We start from the raw sequence: 19128 nt of genomic DNA on the forward strand, positions 1-19128 counted from the left end.
AGTGAACGCTGTGAAGATCACGAGAGACAGACTTGTCAGGCTCTCCAGTGGCGCAGCGGTCTAACATTGCATCTCAGTGCTCGAGGCGTCACTACAGACACCCTGGTTTGATTCCAGGCTGTATCACGACCGGCCGTGATTGGTAGTCCCATAGGGCGGGGCACAATTGGCCCAGCGTGGGTCGAGTTTGGCCGTCATTGTAAATAATAATTTGTTCTTAATGGATTTGCCTAAAAAAAAAAATTATTTTTACCTTGTTTTTTCAACCCCATCCAGTTTGTGGCGGCAATCCACTTTTTGGGGTTGTTGTCCGAAGAAGATTTCTTGAACACGCTCTTTGACGTCATCGTGGCAATGCTGTTCCATCCGGAGAAATGAACTGGCATCATCAGCACAATCCTCTCAGCGCCTATGTAAGTTGAAGCCTGTACATGCACAATATATCATATAGTTTGATTTACGAACTATAGTGTCATTGTGGTGTGAAGAACGTCTATGTTTGTAGTATATTTCCTAAAGAGGTATTGTTTATGAACTTGTGTTCAACCTGATGCTAGCTCGATGTGGTAGTTAGCTAATGTTAGCTGGCTAACGTTACCCCCAACCAACCTGTTCTATCTCGCTAGCATTAGCTAAGCCAGATAGCCTGTAGCTTGTTAGTGTTGCTGTCTGAGTGCAAGCAATTTACGATTACTTTACTGTCTGGGCATGGGATGGCTAGCTAGCTACACGGCTTGCTTGGGTGTGTCATACAGCATTCAAATGTGATCACCCCCTCCATGATCACATTTCCAGTGAGCACATGTTACCTACATTGTCATTAAACTAACGAGTTATCTATTAATCGTGGCTAAGTAATTAGCTTGCTAAGTAATGTTGAAGTTATTATGTGTAGTGTGAGGGTCTGCCAGGTAGGGAGTAACACGAAAGCCACTCAGCCGGTGGCGCATCGTCGGGATGTGCTGCGGTGTAAATCCACTGTCAAAAACTACAGCGTACACACACCAGGTGGGTCAATGTTTTCAGCATGTCTGTGAGATCATTAGCCATGCACAATATGCAACAGACAAAAAGGAGTTGTGCATTTTTTTCATGGTATTTGTCAATTGTCGGGTTTTCATTTTAATTTGGCCTGTACGCAGTAGTGCTAGTGGATGTAACATTGGCGATTCAAATCCACACACGCTAACTAACCAGCCAGCTAACGTAAACTCACCCCATTCCGTACAAATGTGCGCAACCGCAACATTCAAACGAGGCTACAAAGAAAACCAATGGGACTATGTTGACGTCAAAATCGGCGGTGTGAACTAGGTTTCTATTCAAGCGTTGATCGACATGGTAATGGCTCTATAGTATTGGAGGAAAGTTTAAAAAACGGACCCTCAGGACATGACACATCTCGATGTAACTAACGTTCAGCACTCATAAAGCAACTATTTCTGTCTTACAATCTCTCTCCACCAGGTGTAGCACTACTCTCATCCTTTAAAAACAAGAAATGGACAGTAAGGGGGATACCTAGTCATTTTTTTTCATCATTGCATGCAATCATCATTCTCAAAGCCGCTGTTTATTTCTAAGATCACTTTAGCACTGCCCTAAAAACCTGACTCAAATTTGACAAACCTTCAAATAGGTATGTAATGACACATTATATAAACTCTTCATAGTGTTTTATTGACATTTTAGAGGTGATAAGTTGGACAGATCGAGTGAAAAAAAGCAATTTTCCCACACATCTCCCCGTCTCACTATCACACATTAGTTTCGCTTCCCCACCCGCCATTTTTAAAAAGGCCTGACGGGGCTCATTGCCTGCTTGAATTATGCGGAAACGGGCAGTGTTTAGGTCGTGTAATTGATTCTGTTGGAAAGGGGAGAAATTGTACTTTACAATGGTATTGACATTACAGTTGATCTGGAAGTATTACGTTTTGGGGGCGCTAAAATAAGGGCAATTGTACGGACCAAGGCGATGTACGAGTTTACGTGAGTTTACGTTAGCGGGCTCATTCTGATATTGATGGTGGTTTTGTTTGGCCACTGACTACTGATAGCTGCACAACTTATTTTCAATGCTTGCCAAAAGATACCGAGCTTACCTTTACGCTGAGTTACACTGGGTTCAGAACGCAATCGTGGTTACTTTAAGACACCATGGAGCCGGCGTGAGATATGGGTCTGAAAACATACCTCAATGCATGGATGGGATATGCCACTACTCCAAATATGACCTTTATCCACCCTGCTCCATCAAAAAATATTGAAGTACTGCTTGTTTTCCCAGAAAACTGGTATTTTTGTCATCATGCTAGCTATCAGTAGCCACAGCAGCCATTATGGAATGGCATGTCTGCATTGAACAATAAAGGAGCTTAAATCAAATGAAAGTTTTATTGGTCGCATACACAGTTTTGTTTATGTTATTGCAGGTGCAGCAAAATACTTGTTTCTAGATCCAACAGTGCAGTAATACCTAGCAATAATAAAATAAACTATACACATATAATCCAGAAATATCAGAAGGAGCAATGTCAGATCCCAGAAAATATAGGCGTGTGCCTTTCCAAATCATGTCCAATCAATTGAATTTACCACAGGTGGACCCCAATCAAGTTGTAGAAACATCAAGGATGATCAATGGAAACAGGATGCACCTGAGCTCAATTTCGGGTCTCATAACAAAGGGTCTGAATGTAAATAAGGTATTTCTGTTTTTTATTTAGTAAAAAATTTGCAAAAATGTCTAAATCTGTTTTCGCTTTGTCATTATGGGGTATTGTGTGTAGATTGAGAATTTATTTATTTAATCCATTCTAGACTAAAACAGTAAACTAACAAAATGTGAAAAAAGTCAAGGGGCCTGATACTTTCCGAAGGCACTATACATTTTAAAGTTGGTTAAAGAGTATCTAAACATTTATTGTCCAGTGTTCAATGACTATGTATATAGAGCAGCAATCTCTAAAGTAGTGAGCGGAGGCCGGCTAGTGGTGACTGTTTAACAGTCTGATGGCCTGGAGATGAAAGCTGTTTCTCAGTCTCTCGGTCCCAGCTTGGATGCACCTGTACTGTCTCCGCCTTCTAGTCTCATCGTTGTTGGTAATCAGGCCTACCACTGTTGTCGTCAGCAAATGTGATAATTTGACTTGGAGACGTGCATGGCCATACAGTCATGGGTGAACAGGGAGTACAGGAGCGGGCTGAGCACACCCCTGTGGGCCCCTGTGTTGAGGGTCAGCGTGGGGGAGGTCTTGTTGCCTACCTTCACCATTTGGGGTTGGGAGTTCAGGATCCAGTTGCACGGGGAGGGGTTCATACCCGAGTCCCTGAGCTTAGTGACGAGCTTGGAGGACACTAGGGTGTTGAAGGCTGCGCTGTAGTTGATGAATAGCATTCTTACTAGAGGTCGACCGATTTAATCGGAATGGCCGATTTAATTAGGGCCGGCTTCAAGTTTTCATAACAATCGGTAATCTGCATTTTTGGACACCGACTATGGCCGATTTATATTGCACTCCACGAGGAGACTGCGAAGCAGGCTGACTACCTGTTATGCGAGTGCAGCAAGGAGCCAAGGTAAGGTGCAAGCAAGCATTTCAACTCGCCCAACTCTGTTTCAACTCGCCCAACATGCCTACAAAGTATCGAAGTTACCTGTAAACTTGGTCCAAACGTTTCAAACAACTTTCCTAATCCAACCCTAGGTATCCTAAAATATAAATAATCAATACAATTTTTAAGACGGGATAAACTGTGTTCAATACCGGACGAAAACAAAGTGAAGCACGTTCCAGGCCCGCACGCACCAAAAGACTTGAGTCCCTCTGAGTGACACATGGAAATAACAGGACTACTTCTTCATTTCTCAAAAGAAAAACATCAACCAATTTCTAAAGACTGTTGATCTAGTGGAAGCCATAGGAACCGCAAGCAAATTCCTATTAAAAAGAGCTTCCCATAGAAAACTAATAGAAAACACATTGACCTCAACAACAACAAAATTCCCTTGATGGATTGTGCTCGGGGTTTCGCCTGCCAAATCAGTTCTGTTATACTCAGACATTATTCAAACAGTTTTTAGAAACTTCAGTGTTTTCTATCAAAATCTACTAATAATATGCAAATCCTAGCTTCTGGGCTTGAGTAGCAGGCACTTTACTTTGAGCACGCTTTTCATCAGGACATCAAAATACTGCCCCCTAGCCTTAAGAAGTTTTTTTTAACTACACATGATTGAGGAAATTACGAGTTTATCTAGCTTGTCCTGCATTGCATACAATCGATGCGGTGCCTGTTAATTTATAATTGAATCATAGCCTACTTTGCCAAACGGGTGATTTAACAAGCGCATTCGTGAAAAAAGCACCATCTTTGCACCAATGTGTACCTAACCATAAACATCAACGCCTTTCTTAAAATCAATACACAAGTATATATTTTTAAACCTGCATATTTAGTTAATATTGCCTGCTAACGTGAATTTCTTTCAGTTAGGAAAATTGTGTCAATTCTCGTGCTGTGTCAATTCTGGTGCTGTGCAACAGTCAGTATATGCAGCAGTTTGGGCCGCCTGGCTCATTGCAAACTGTGTGAAGACCATTTATTCCTAACAAAGACAGCCAACTTCGCCAAACTGGGGATGATTTTACAAAGCGCATTTACGAAAAAAGCACAATCGTTGCACGAATATACATAACCATGAACATCAATACCTTTATTAAAATCAATACACAGAAGTATATTTTATTAAACCTGCAATATTTAGTTAAATCCAGGTTAGCAGGCCATATAAAACAAGGGAAATTGTGTCACTTCTCTTGCGTTCATTGCACACAGAGTCAGGGTATATGCAGCAGTTTGGGCCTCCTGGATCGTTGCGAACTAATTTGTCAGAATTTGACATAATTATGACATAACATTGAAGGTTGTGCAATGTAACAGGAATATTTAGACTTATGGATGCCACCCATTAGATAAAATACGGTACGGTTCCGTATTTCACAAAGAATAAATGTTTTGTTTTCGAAATGATCGTTTCCGGATTTGACCATATTAATGACCTAGGGCTCGTATTTCTGTGTGTTATATTATAATTAAGTCTACGATTTGATATTTGATAGAGCAGTCTGACTGAGCGGTGGTAGGCAGCAGCAGGCTCGTAAGCATTCATTCAAACAGCACTTTCCTGCATTTGCCAGCAGCTCTTTGATGTGCTTCAAGCATTGTGCTGTTTTATGACTTCAAGCCTATCAACTCCCGAGATTAGGCTGACAATACTATAGTGCCTATAAGAATATCCAACAGTCAAAGGAATATGAAATACTAATGGTATAGAGAGAGAGTCCTATAATAACTACAACCTAAAACTTCTTAACTGGGAATATTGAAGACTCATTTTAAAAGGAACCACCAGCTTTCATATGTTCTCATGTTCTGAGCAAGGAACTTAAACGTTAGGTGTTTTTAAATGGCACATATTGCACTTTTACTTTCTTCAACACTTTGTTTTTGCATTACATAAACCAAATTGAACATGTTTCATTATTTATTTGAGACTAAATAGATTTTATTGATGTATTAAGTTAAAATAAGTGTCTATTCAGTATTGTTGTCATTATATATACATGTATGTCTGATTTAACGTTTATCAGATTAATTGAGCTAACAGCTCTGTTAGGCTCGAAGTCAACTGCCTCCTATTGTAAAAACAAACGCACCTCACACATTTTGGAAAATCTATCAGTCACATCACTCTAACTAACATTAGCTAGTTACACAACGATTCCTCCCCGGGCGCGGCAGCTCCCTGCATCTCCCGAAACCAGTGTATGTGTGTCTTTCACATGGGGTTGGGTTAAAAGCGGAAGTCACATTTTGTTTACCTTATGCGCAATTGACCAATAAAGTGATCTTGATTATCTAAGAAATATCACGCTCCCAGACATACAGTGCCTTGAGAAAGTATTCACACACCTTGACTTTTTCCACATTTTTGTTGTTACAGCCTGATTTTTAAAAATGGATTCAATTTAGATTTTGTGTCACTGGCCTACACACAATACCCCATAATGTCAAAGTGGAATTGTTTTTCAAAATGTGTACACTTTAATTACGAATCAAAAGCTGAAATGTCTTGAATCAATAAGTATTGAGTATGAATACTTTCTGAAGGCTCTGTAAGCTACTCAGAGGAGACAGTTGGCAATGGTTTGCTTGTCCCAGTTCAGAGTTTGCACCTGTTTGGTCCTAGTTTTCATGACAGCTCACTGGATTAGCCAGAATGATATACAGTGTAATAGCTTATTGAATCTGGAGCGCATACTGTATTGAGTCTTGATAAACCACACATTAAATGAGCGAATCGCATGTATTTGAGTTGAGTCTGAAAGTACAGTGTTGAACTGCGGTGAGTTTGTCAAAAGCTTAAAGATCACATTTACCAGTCAGATCATCTAAAGTCAATGGACAAACCATGGTCTTAATGGTAAATGTTTATCTTTATACCCCTGGTGATTTTGGAAACCTGACATTTCGCCACTCTTTCCATTGCAGCATGTGATATTCCTAAACATCACTGGATACCGTTGACTGAAGAGGAAAGGACATCCCACGTCTTTTATTTTGGAAAGAGCAGTTTTGAAAACTTCCCTGGAATATTTAGCCTTTTCTTATGCAGAGAAATCCTAATAGGCCTGCTGATGACTGGAACGTAAGGCATGTGTCCCAGTAGCTCGCCAAACAATTTGCTTTAGGAAAGAGTCAACTGGCTATTATACTGCATATCATTTTGCCTATCTCTTGTCAAAAAGGAGGGAATTTCTTTGCCTTATAGTAGATGAGGAAAGAAGGCAGCTCCTGAGTTCAATTTTTTTGTTGATCCTAACATTGTTGAAAGTGGCATTAATGTTTCAGCCATGTTGACTTTCATCAGAATGAAGAATAGCTTATGGTAGATGAACAGTGGAAAAAATAGATCAGAAGATCAATAATCAGCAGGCTGACACAGCACATTGAAGGGGAATGGAAACACTTTTTAGGACCTATAGCAATGCAACAAGTTGTATTCAATCCACTAACACTAAACAGGTGTAAAGCCTAGTGTTTCCCTTCCCCTTTAAAGCTGGAATCATTAATGGTGAAACTGCCATGTCCTTTTGGGATATTACAACAAAGAAGTTACTGCAAACAACAAACTCTGTTTTTTTTTTACCCTCTGACGACATTGCATACGCGATAGAATAGCAGAATATGTACTGTGTTGCTCGAAGCATCTCGCCTCCATTAGGTCCACAAAATAATAAGAGGTGCTGGGGTGGACAGGGGCGCTTTCCCCCCTATTGCGGATTCAATCTTTAAGATGTCATCTTGCTGGGCCTTGCTGTAGATGCCGTGTGAAAGTAGACTGTTACAGTGAATGGACACAAGTACAGATGTGGTAGATACATTTGCATGCAGTATCTTATCTATGTAGGCACAGGCAGTATAGACTGTAGACATACGCACACTGGTGTGACCTTGGAAGGCTGAATGCTCGAGGCGGCGGGGGAGAGTGGTAAGCGAGTGTTGGCCAACCCTCTTAAATCAGAAAATGTAGCGCACTAGAGGAGGAAGAGCGACTGGGTGTCATGGTGTGTCATGGTGTGTGTGTGTCACTGTGAATGTTTGCTACTATGCATATCTATGTACTTAGCTGTGGATATGCATGTTGGACTGCATCTGTGGTGGTAGGTAGTCTGATATTATAGCATTAGGCCTTGTGTTCCATTAGCCTTTCTGCTTGTGGCACAGGTGTTTTATCTATAGTGTTTTTGGATATGTTGGATGTGCCTGCTTGTTGACAGTGACACACAATATCTGTGCTGAGTCACTCCTATGTTTGTCTGCTTAATAATGTATGAACAACACCGTTAGACTCACTTATCGCTCTGTATTACCTTCAGGACACAATGGAACATACACGTCTCTGTGTGTGTGCCACATGGATGTCACTGTGTGTGGAACATGCATGTCGCTGTGTATCTGCTCAACTGTTGGCCACAGTGTCCCCTCATTGAAATCGGGCCTGCACATAGCCTATAGATGGCCATACCTTTCAGTCGAACATGGGGTGAAATGAGGAGGAGGGGAAAGGGCAAACACATTAGGGGACTTTCAGTGACAGACGAGGAGGATGCTGATATGACTGTTGACACTTTGTTTTAGGTCAGTTGTTAGTTAGAGCAAGGGTTTGAATAGTTTCTCTGTGGGTGAGATTAGCCATAGTGGTAAACCAGTGTTGGGTTAATGTTACAGGATTAGTGTTATAGTTATGAGGAAGGGACATTGCTTCATTTGAGAATCTCTCCTATCCATTTGGGATACTTTCCCTCCATGCTAGTAGTGTTTTCTCTATGCTGTTCCTGCATAGCACAACCTCCTAATGTGAGGGAAATACAGGTGTATCATCATTTCAGAGTGAGTAGGGGCGGTAGGGGGGCTTGTGTGGGTAGGGGGTTGTCAGTGGTGCCAGTAAACTGGTGGTGACTGAATTTTTCACCTTTCTTAGTTTTGTGCTGATTAGGCAAATGCTGCCACAGGCCAGTAATTGGTGGGGTTGAGGGGCACTGACGGGCACTGTGTGTGTGTGTGCCAAACAGCAGCCTAATTTCCTATATAGTGCACTACTTTTGACCAGAGCCCAAATGCTGGAAAAGGTAGTGCACTATTGTAAGGAATAGGGTGTCATTTGGGATGCTGCCAGTGACTCTAAGCAACAGGCTCTTAGCTCACTACATGAAAGACACTATTAGGTTATTGACATTGTCTGCTAGTCAGTGTCTCTCAAGCTTTGTGTCCCTCATTTACTTACGTTATTTACTGTACCACTCATGATGCATCAATGCATCAGAGACCTCTACTGCTCTGCTCTCTGAGTAATCTGGATGGAGTCATCACTGTTAGGTGTTCCACACATATTCATGTCATAGTTTCACATTTTGAGTGTGCACTGGGCAATGAAGATAAGGGCTGCTCCTTCTTCTAGAATACATTTTAGAAGTAACTGAATAGCCTCAGTGTGTGTTTGTGCACACACTGTTCTGTGCAGTTTATACATGGCTGATTTGAGCGTGAGTCAGTGTGCTGCCATACCAGCATAATTTATTTGTATCTCTTCGTTTGTTCCAATTTGATAGTGATTTTCCTCTCATGTTGACCACCTCCTCCGCAGCAGCCAACCCTGAGCTGTGAGTCAGAAGAGAAGCTGGACGGATGGTAAGCTTTTTTTCTCGCTCCATTTCTCCTCTCTTTCTTGCCAACTGTTTCCTTTTCCCTCTCGCTTTCATCCTCCATATCTCTCTCCCTCCCTTTATGTCCCTCTCTCTTTCAATCTTTCTATGCTGTTGATAAGTGAAAGAGAGTCTTTATATAATGTGCTCTCCATGAACTCAGCTCTCAGACGCTGTAGATTAGCCATAGACAGCCCCGCTAACAACTCCATGTTTTATTCTGAGGCCAAAGCTCTCTACAGGGACAACATGGTGCAACTCTGGGTGCTTCTGGCAGATAAGACCACCTGATAAAACTATATTAATTAATATTTTAGTGCTCACTCACCATCCTTTTCATATTATTTAGCTACAATAATTTTTAACTAATTTGAAATCCTAAAAGGATATATGGTTTCTTTCACACATTTGGTAAAGAAATTGTTTCTGAAATGCTGTGTCTTATATTAGGCGACAATGTAAAAGGACGGTCTGAGTGTCACTTAGGCCTACTGTCTGAGTGAATAATTAAGGCAATGTTTGTTTGCCTCTGCCTGACCAGGGAACCACAATTTGCAATTTGATACGGTCACTGTGGCACTTTAGTGTATCTATGGAAACTGTACAATGAACCCCATTTCAGAAATGTAATTTAATTTTTTTTAAATTATATAAAATGTTTAGCATGACACCCATCATTGCTGTAGATTAGGCTTGTGCAGTAGATTTATTTTGTAAGTGGGTTTAGACATATCAGACATTATTTGGCTTCTATGGATTTCTCTGAGAACATTTACTATTAATTTCCATTAAGAATATTTGGACATAAAAAAACGAACAATTTGACTCAACTAATAACTCAAGTCTCAAAGCCGACCCTAGTACGACTGTCTGCTCCTTTGTGTAATCAGTTTTAATTCTGCTACTTTTTTTGTCCTGTCCACTCACTGCTGCATGTCATAATCCATTTTATTTTCCTTCTTGTGTTAGACGAGCATGACTTTGAGCCAATCCGCAGATGCATGCATGTGCACAGGGCCCAGTGCCATCCCCCCTGCTTCCCGGCTTTGTAGCTGCATCTGAGAGGGGGTGTGGCGTCGGGACGTAGCTAGACCCTCGCACCCCCAGTGTTGGCCCTGTGACCCTGTGGCTGAGCGTCAGCCTGGCGCCCCCTGATGGATCAGGCTAGCAGTGAGCAGAGTCCTGAGGAGCCGGAGGTGGGCCGAAGGGCGTCTGAGTCAGAGCACGGCCTGTCCAAAATCACCCATAATGCACTGGAAAACATGGGCGCGCTGGGCCACGGCCTGAAGCAGCTTTTCCAGCCGCAGCGCCGCCGCTCGTCTGTCTCCCCGCATGACGCCGCCACCTCCGTCTCTATGGGTGGGGGTGGGCCCGCCCCTGAGCCCCCGGACGGTGGGGGTACAGAGGTTGGGGACTTTGCCGCCCCCGGTCCGGACTCTGATCCCCACGCTACTTCCTCCGCTCCCCCTGCAGCTCTGAGCCGCGTTCTGCAGCAGATCAGAAGCGCGCCCCCAATGATAAAGCGAGGGACCAGCCTGCAGAGCCGCCGCAGCAAGACTGGGGGGACTGGGGACCCCCTCCAGAAAGGCAGCCCCCAGATCCACCGGAGGAGTACCCAGGAGGTGATGCTGCTGCTGCAGGATGGCCGCCCGCGCTCCTCCTCCACCACGGACACGCTCACCAGCCCCACCCTGGCCGACATGCTGCTCACATCCGGGTACCACTCCACTGAGGAGCCTGACCAGGTGAGTTTAACCCCAACCGACATGCTGCTCACATCCGGGTACCACTCCACTGAGTAGACTGACTGTGTAAGATTAAACTAGGGGACCTACTCACTGGGACAGACAAGCCACTGCAAAGCTTTTTGTCCTACACTAGTTCAAAAGTTTGGGGTCACTAGAAGGCCAGCATCCCGGAGTCGCCTCTTCACTGTTGACGTTGAGACTGGTGTTTTGCGGGTACTATTTAATAAAGCTGCCAGTTGAGGACTTGTGAGGCATCTGTTTCTCTAACTAGACACTAATGTACTTGTCCTCTTGCTCAGTTATGCACCAGGGCTTCACACTCTTTCTATTCTGGTTAGAGACAGTTTGCGCTGTTCTGTGAAGGGAGTAGTACACAGCGTTGTACGAGATCTTCAATTTCTCGCATGGAACAGCCTTCATTTCTCAGAACAAGAATTAACTGTGTTTCAGAAGAAAGTTATTTGTTTCTGGCCATTTTGAGCCTGTAATCGAACCCACACATGCTGATCCTCCAGATATTCAACTAGTCTAAAGAAGGCCAGTTTTATTACTTCTTTAATCAGAACAACAGTTTTCAGCTGTGCTAATAACATCAATGCAAAAGGGTTTTCTAATGATCAATTAGAAACTTGGATTAGCTAACACAATGTGCCATTGGAACACAGGAGTGATGGTTGCTGATAATAGGCCTCTGTACGACTGTGATATTCCATAAAAAAATCAGCCGTTTCCAGCTACAATAGTCATGCAGAATGTCTACATAGTATTTCTGATCAATTTGATATTTTAAATGGACAAAAGAAATGGCTTTTCTTTCAAAAACAAGGACATTTCTAAGTGACCCTGAACTTTTGAACGGTAGTGTAAATTTAAGAAGCTGCTACTACTAGAGAAACAGAAGATTCATGACTTCTTGTGCTGTTAGATTAAATTGGTCAGATTTCGGCCAACTGGTTTGCCGTCCTCTGGATGTTCTTTGATGGAGTGAAAGGAGCTGTCAGTGCTGATAGGTCAGAGAGAGAAATATTGTGTGTGTGCGTAGGTGACTATGTGCTCTAAGCTTTTCTATATTTAGCTGTGGCCTGTGGCTGCCTCTAAGTGTACTTCAGGTCAGCCAGAGAACACTTGCCTTGCAGGCCAAAACGAGCTCAAACTTTACATCATTGACACTGTTCTATAGCCCCCAAGATCTAAAATGTTCCTCACTGAAATTTCTCAAATGCATTGAAATGTGTAGTACACTGATTGAATACTGACTTGTAGCAGGTAAATGATCAAATCCTTTACATTGTTAAAATTGAGCGTTGAACTCCTAGACAACTAGTAAAGCTGGTGCCTCATTGTGTCTGAGGTATACCAATCAAGCACAGTGCATATCCCTGGCAGTTCTCACAATGCTTGATGACACCACCAAGCCTTTTGAGAAGTACTGGTATGAATCTGACTGTTAGATGGATAAGGCTAAGCTGTCTGTTGCACCAACAGACAGTGATCACCCTGTGTGTACTGCAATGAACTGTCCTTACAAGAGCAGCTATCGGACTAGGGTCTAACTAGCATCGAGACATGGCTGTGGTTGAGGGACTCAGTCGACAGTCTGTCATTCTTAGAAAGAGCAACAACTGTCCTGTCCACTGCCTCTTACACAAGCTGTCTGAGCTGACAGTGATGGAAAGGGGGGTGTACTCGCAACCCCACTGTGGTGGCCTACTTCTTTCCCAACTCCCAAGAACAGCACAGAATCCCTCTCTGCACAAAGTTAATTCTCTTCTGACCTCTAACACTGCCATTCCAGAATCTGTTTATAGCAAATTGATTTGAGAACATAGTGCCTTCAGAAAGTATTCACACCCCTTTACTTTTTCCACATTTTGTTACAGCCTGCATTTAAAAATTATTACATTTAAATGTGTCACTGATCTACACACAATACCCCATAATGTCAAAGTGGAATTTTGTTTGTATAACATTTTAGAAATTAATAAAAAATGTAAAGTTGAAATGTCTTGTCAACAAGTATTCAAACCCTTTATGCCAAGCCTAAATAAGTGTAGGAATACAAATGTGCTTAACAAGTTACATAAGTTGCATGGACTCATTCAGTGTTCAATAAAAGTGGTTAACATTATTGTTTTAATAACAACCACATCGGTGTACCCTATACATACAATTATCTTCATCGATTAGTGAATTTCAAGCACAGATTCAAACACCAGGTTTTTCAATGCCTCACTAAAAATGTCAATGAAGATGTGTTAAAAAAACAAACAGATGCTGAATATCCCTTTGAGCATGGTGAAGTTATTAATTAGGCTTTGGGTGGTGTTACTACAAAAAAAATACAGAGTCCTTCCTAACTCGGTTGCCGGAGAGGAAGGGAACTGCTCAAGGATTTCACCATGAGGCCAATTGTGATTTTGAAACAGAGTTTTTAATGGTTGTGATGTGAGAACTGAGGATGGATCAACAGCATTGTAGTTATTCCACAATACTAACCTAAATACCGTGTGAAAAGGAAGCCCAAACAAGCATCCTGTTTGCAACAAAGCACTTAAGTAATATTGCAAAACATGTGGCAAAGAAATTAACTTTTTGTCATGAGTACAAAGCGTTATGTTTGGGGCAAACACATCACTGAGTACCACTCGACATATTTTCAAGCCTTGTGGTGGCTGCTTCATGTTATTGGTATGCTTGTTATCGGTAAGAACTAGGGAGTTATTTAGGATACAAATAAATGGAATACAGATATAAGCACAGGCAAAATTATAGAAACTTTGTTCAGTCTGCTTTCCAACAGACACAGAAAACAGACACAATTCACCTTTCAGCAGGACAATAACCAAATCTACACTGGAGTTGCTTACCAAGACATTAAATGTTCCTGAGTGGCCTAGTTACAGTTTTGACATAAATTATCTTGAAAATCTATAACAAGACTTTAAAATGGCTGTCTAGCAACAATCAATGAGAGCTTAAATAATTAAAAAAATCATAATTGACAAATATTGTACAATCCAGGTGTGTAAAGCTCTTAGATTTACCCAGCTCTTAGACTCTCAGCTGTAATCTCCGCCAAAGGTGCTTCTACAAAAAATGTTTTGAAAATGATGTTATCACATTGTAATAATGGGGTATTGTGTGTAGACAGGTGAGACATTTGTTTTTATTTAATACATTTTGAATGTAGGCTGTAGCACAACAAAATGTGGAATAAGTTGTCGGGGTGTGAATACTTTAAGGCACTAACATTTAATTTTTCTGGTTGAGCATTAAGCTTCTTCAGAGTTATGTATGAGGTGGCACACAGTCTTTATGGCATCCCTGTCTGATGGATTACTGCTCAGATTATACACATGGATTCCTCTGCGTTCATATATGAAAGGTATGGCCCAGCTGTTTTACACATTATAGGAAACCAGTCTGAGTATAATGGTAGGTAACAGGTAACCTTATGATTATAGGTTGTTGGTATTGGCTGGTTTATTATGTTAGTGCTATAGTTTCATATACATAAAGGTCTGATGTAGGATGAAGACAAGTTTCTTCACCACATCAAATAGTGGCCATAGCAACTGGAGGAAGCTTGTGGTAACTGTTTTGCAGCCGAATGATCATGATAGTTTATGAAATGATGAAACTCAATATTGCCCCTGTTGATATAATAGGCCTTCCCCTTCCAGTTCAATTTAGTTATTTTTACACTCTCCCTCAATCTCACACGTCAGTCTCTGTTCTCTTATTTCCATCTTCCCTTTATCTTCTCTTCCTCATTACACTCTCCCTTTCCTTGGTCAGCTGGATCGTCTGGACGGCTCTGGCCCGGCCATATCGCCCAACGCTATTTCCTATGGAGCCGACAGCTACGGGCTGGACTCGGTGGACAGCACCCCAGACCCCCAACGCACAAAACAGGCCATCGCCCAGCTGCAGCAGAAGATACTCAAGCTCACAGAGCAAATCAAACTCGAGCAGAGGGCCAGAGACGACAATGTGGCAGAGTACCTGAAGCTAGCTAACAACGCAGACAAGCAGCAGAGTGCCCGCATTAAACAGGTGTTTGAGAAGAAGAACCAGAAATCAGCCCAGACCATCCAGCAGCTGCAGAGGAAGTTGGAGCGCTATCAGCGCAAGCTGAAAGAGGTGGAGCACAACGGGATCCCCCGTCAGCCCAAAGATGTGCTCCGAGACATGCACCAAGGCCTCAAGGACGTGGGCGCCAAGGTCAGGGCTGAACATTTTTAATCACATTTACTTTCCCTGTGAGCTGTTTTGTTAGTCATCTCATGTATTTTTCACCACTGCCATACTAATTCCTGCCAGTGTAGTGCGCCACTGCATCTGCTAATGTGAGTAGTACCACCACAAATGTACAATTTGTCTGGTCTTAGCCACCTGTCCTTGACTTCTTTGCAGAGTGGTTAGCAGTACACAGCTTCTAACAGAGTCCTATAGAACACATGTAGAATACATATCTCTCAGACCTGGGTTCAAAATGACTATTTGAAATAATTTATAATACTTTAGCTGGGCTTGATTGACACAATGGAACCATTAGAATAGTTGCAAAACATCATACCTGGCCTATCTGGCACTCCAGGCAGACTAAAGGAATCGCTAAAAATATTTGAACCCAGATCTAGTATATCTATGTCCCTGTCCATTAAGTAAGGGATAAACACAGACATTCTGTAGATTATCTTGGAAATAATGGATGACTTTGCAGAGTAAATTTTTCCAATGTAATGTACATAACAGAGGTGTTTATCCCGCTTATACCACAGTTTCCAAAGAAAACGATACAAAAGCACACATTTACCGGTAGAAATACCTTTTTTTGTTTATTTACTTATCTTTTAAATGCTAGGGACTCAACCCAGTTGTTCATTCTATATGGTCTGTTGCCATGCTCGCTGGCTAACACAGGCATGACCTCTGCAGCCAGAATAACAAGAAAGTAGCTGCATTTGCATTTATTTAAGATGTTTTCTATCAACATCCATTAAGATAACAATGAGCTGATGGTGCTAGATTTTGCCTGGCATAGCTAGAAATGTTAATTACGAGGAGATTGCATATATTCAAATAAAGAAATACCTGATGCTGAAAACAGATGGTAAAACTAGAAACATGGGAGGATTTGACAGCATAGCGCCACTTGCGTAAGGACTAGAGAAATTCATCATTGCAAGGTGTCCTGATTTTATATTTTCAAACGGACCTGTTATCTGGTTTTAATGTCCATTCTAGAGCCCTTCTAGCCAATCACGAACAAGTATTCAACAATGCTGTGGTCAAAATCTCCTTTAATTCACACTTTAGTCCCACCCCAGTTAGTATCTATCTGTCCTTCCCTACAGGTGACCGGTGGCCTCTCCAGCTTCTCCCACGCCACTCACTCTGCAGCTGGGGCCGTGGTGTCCAAGCCCCGAGAGATCGCCTCCCTCATCCGCAACAAGTTTGGCAGCGCCGACAACATTTCGTCCCTGAGGGACTCCCTCGACGAACCCCAGGAGGATGGTCACGGTCTGGGGGGGGCTTCCAGCCCAAAGTACGGCAGTGAGGATGACTGCTCTAGTGCCAGCTCTGGCTCGGCAGGGGTCAACAGCGTCCCCGGGGGCCCGCCCAGCTCTAAGGGTCTTAACACCCTGGACCCCGGCCAGTCATTGAGCTTGGACACGCTGCTCCACGAGGTTCAGGAGCTCCGGGACAACCAGGGTCGGCTGGATGAGTCGTTCAACAGCCTGAAGAGTCACTACCAGAGAGACTACACCATGATCATACAGGCCCTGCAGGAGGAGAGATACAGGTAACCAGTCACTGCCACACACAACCTCGCAGGTACTACATACACTTTACTGAGTCCTCATTTACAAAGGACACGGACTGTCACTAATACTTATGTGATAACCTGAAATCTGTATGTATTTACCACCCTTCCCTGAACTCAGCACTTGCTCAAATCGCTCATAATTGCAAATCAGTCTTGTTATTAAACACTTTTTACGTTCAAAAGAATGTATTATTCTCACTCATCAACAGAAAACATCTCCACCTTTATGAAAGGAAGCGTGTGTGATCGGTACCTGACCTCTGTGCGTCTCTAGGTGTGAGCGTCTGGAGGAGCAGCTCAACGACTTAACAGAGCTCCACCAAAATGAGATCCTCAACCTGAAGCAGGAGCTGGCCAGCATGGAGGAGAAGATCGCCTATCAGTCCTACGAGAGAGCTAGAGACATTCAGGTAGGTTGTTTCTCCAGTACTTGAAAGAAGGATTATGGAATGATTATATTTGACTTTCAGCTCCAAAGGGCCTCAACAGTGCGTCTCCAGTGAACCCAAAGCGTATTCTTAGTCTGGGACATTTTTTGTTTTATTATCATGCTACAGTAGTTGTCTACTGTACCATGTCACCACGGTGATCCATGGTCTTCTCAATGACACCCCCCGTATGTGGTACTGTAGTTATGTCTAGCCATGTTTGTGACAAAGTGTGTTGTTGACATTCCACAATGTGTGAACCATGGCCGTCTGATAACCCTGTCTCTCCCCTCCCCCTGTAGGAGGCGTTGGAGGCATGCCAGACGCGGATCTCCAAGATGGAGCTGCAGCAGCAGCAGCAGCAGGTGGTCCAGCTAGAAGGCCTGGAGAACGCCACGGCCCGCACCTTGCTGGGAAAGCTCATCAACGTGCTGCTAGCCGTCATGGCCGTGCTCCTGGTGTTCGTCTCCACTGTGGCCAACTGCGTGGTGCCCTTGATGAAGACGCGTAGCCGCACCTTCTCAACGCTGCTCCTTGTTGTCCTCCTCGCCTTCCTCTGGAGGAACTGGGAGGTCATCTCCCAGTACTTAGACCGCTTCCTGTTGTCCCCGAGTTGATCTGCAGGGGGGCCTCAATGAACGACAACAGAGGTGCGGGGCTCTCATAACAATCAGGGATGGTGACGCAGGGCCTGGCGGGACGAGAGGGGACTAACTAACCCATGCATTGCCTCTGATGCAACTGTAGTGGCTTAGTGGAAAGGAGGAGCCAGGATACCTTTCTCTCTCCAAGGAGTGAATTTGTTTACAGGTGGAAGATGTTTATTGCATTAGAATTGATTCAAGTGGTATTGAATTTGTTTCTTGATATTGCTATCATTAATGCAGATGATTGAGGGCTTTCTCGTGGCTGGATTTGGATAATGAACAGCTGGCATTTTGCTGATCCACATGGCTAGTGTTGTCTTTTTCTAAGCCTAAAATCTCTTTTTCTTACTCCGATGTCTCTCTTCTCAATCACCCCAGTCTGCTTGTCTTTCTGGGAGGATTGATAGACTAACTGTTGTGGACATCTTTCTGGATAACGCAATGATGGGCCTGATTGGATAAGGACGCTGAGTCGGAATATGCTCAGCCCTGTTGGTCCTGCCCCCTGCAGAGATGATGAACATACTTGAAGAGCTGTAAAAATGCTCAGACTGTGCTTCCATACCATTTCTATTAGTGACAAAAAATAGGACTTTTTTTAAAAATTAAAGATGGACTGGTTGATGTCTGTTTCCTTTCTCAAATCCAGGTTCACAGCACTGTTTTATAGATCTCCTGGCTGACTAGAGAATTTGATCAAACTTCCAAGGAAAAAAGAACCACACCAAGTGTCACTGCCCAAAATGGTACACAGCATCTGGATGTGCAACATTCACCTACCATTTAATGCATACTATTGGAAATGATTGAGCTGTCGAGGTGCTCAATGGGTAAGGCTATGGTTGGAGTACCCCACAGAACATTTGGTATGATCAGTTTAAGCTCAATGTGTCCTTGCACACCCTTGTGGACAAGCTGAAGTGGAGAAGAGGTGCATTTTGTTCACTTATGACCCATACACTTCTAATAACCCATGGCAAATGTATCGTTAATCCTCAAGAGCGAACACCAACCTTGTATAACCACTCAGATTAAGGATAGTGCAGTGCTAATCCAAGGCTGGGAGAACCCACTTTGGCATCAAATGTCAAACAGGATGTACTAGTAATGCAATTCACCTAGCAGAAGAGGCTACCTCTGCCGAACAGGTCTAAATGGCTATACCAATTTTGGACTCATGAACTTAAATGCCCCTATTTC

General features: G+C 42.9%; 1 protein-coding gene across 4 annotated transcripts; it reads left to right on the plus strand.

The window, feature by feature from the left end:
• The first annotated feature begins 255 nt into the window (after positions 1-255).
• LOC112254878 (transmembrane and coiled-coil domains protein 1) lies at positions 256-18552 on the plus strand. 4 transcript variants are annotated; one of them, XM_024427818.2, is made up of 7 exons: positions 256-413; positions 9180-9258; positions 10242-11017; positions 14819-15244; positions 16381-16829; positions 17128-17263; positions 17584-18552. In XM_024427818.2, the coding sequence occupies exons 3-7, from the start codon at positions 10427-10429 to the stop codon at positions 17896-17898; spliced, it is 1917 nt and encodes a 638-aa protein (XP_024283586.1). In that variant the 5' UTR covers positions 256-413; positions 9180-9258; positions 10242-10426; the 3' UTR covers positions 17899-18552. The 4 variants fall into 4 exon arrangements, with proteins under 4 accessions (XP_024283586.1, XP_024283589.1, XP_024283588.1 ...); XM_024427821.2 differs by having other exon boundaries at positions 10746-11017; XM_024427820.2 differs by having other exon boundaries at positions 269-413; positions 9215-9258.
• Positions 18553-19128: the final 576 nt, after the last annotated feature.

This window comes from Oncorhynchus tshawytscha, linkage group LG07, assembly GCF_018296145.1.
Source record: "Oncorhynchus tshawytscha isolate Ot180627B linkage group LG07, Otsh_v2.0, whole genome shotgun sequence".
In the NCBI taxonomy this organism is placed as follows: Eukaryota; Metazoa; Chordata; class Actinopteri; order Salmoniformes; family Salmonidae; genus Oncorhynchus; species Oncorhynchus tshawytscha.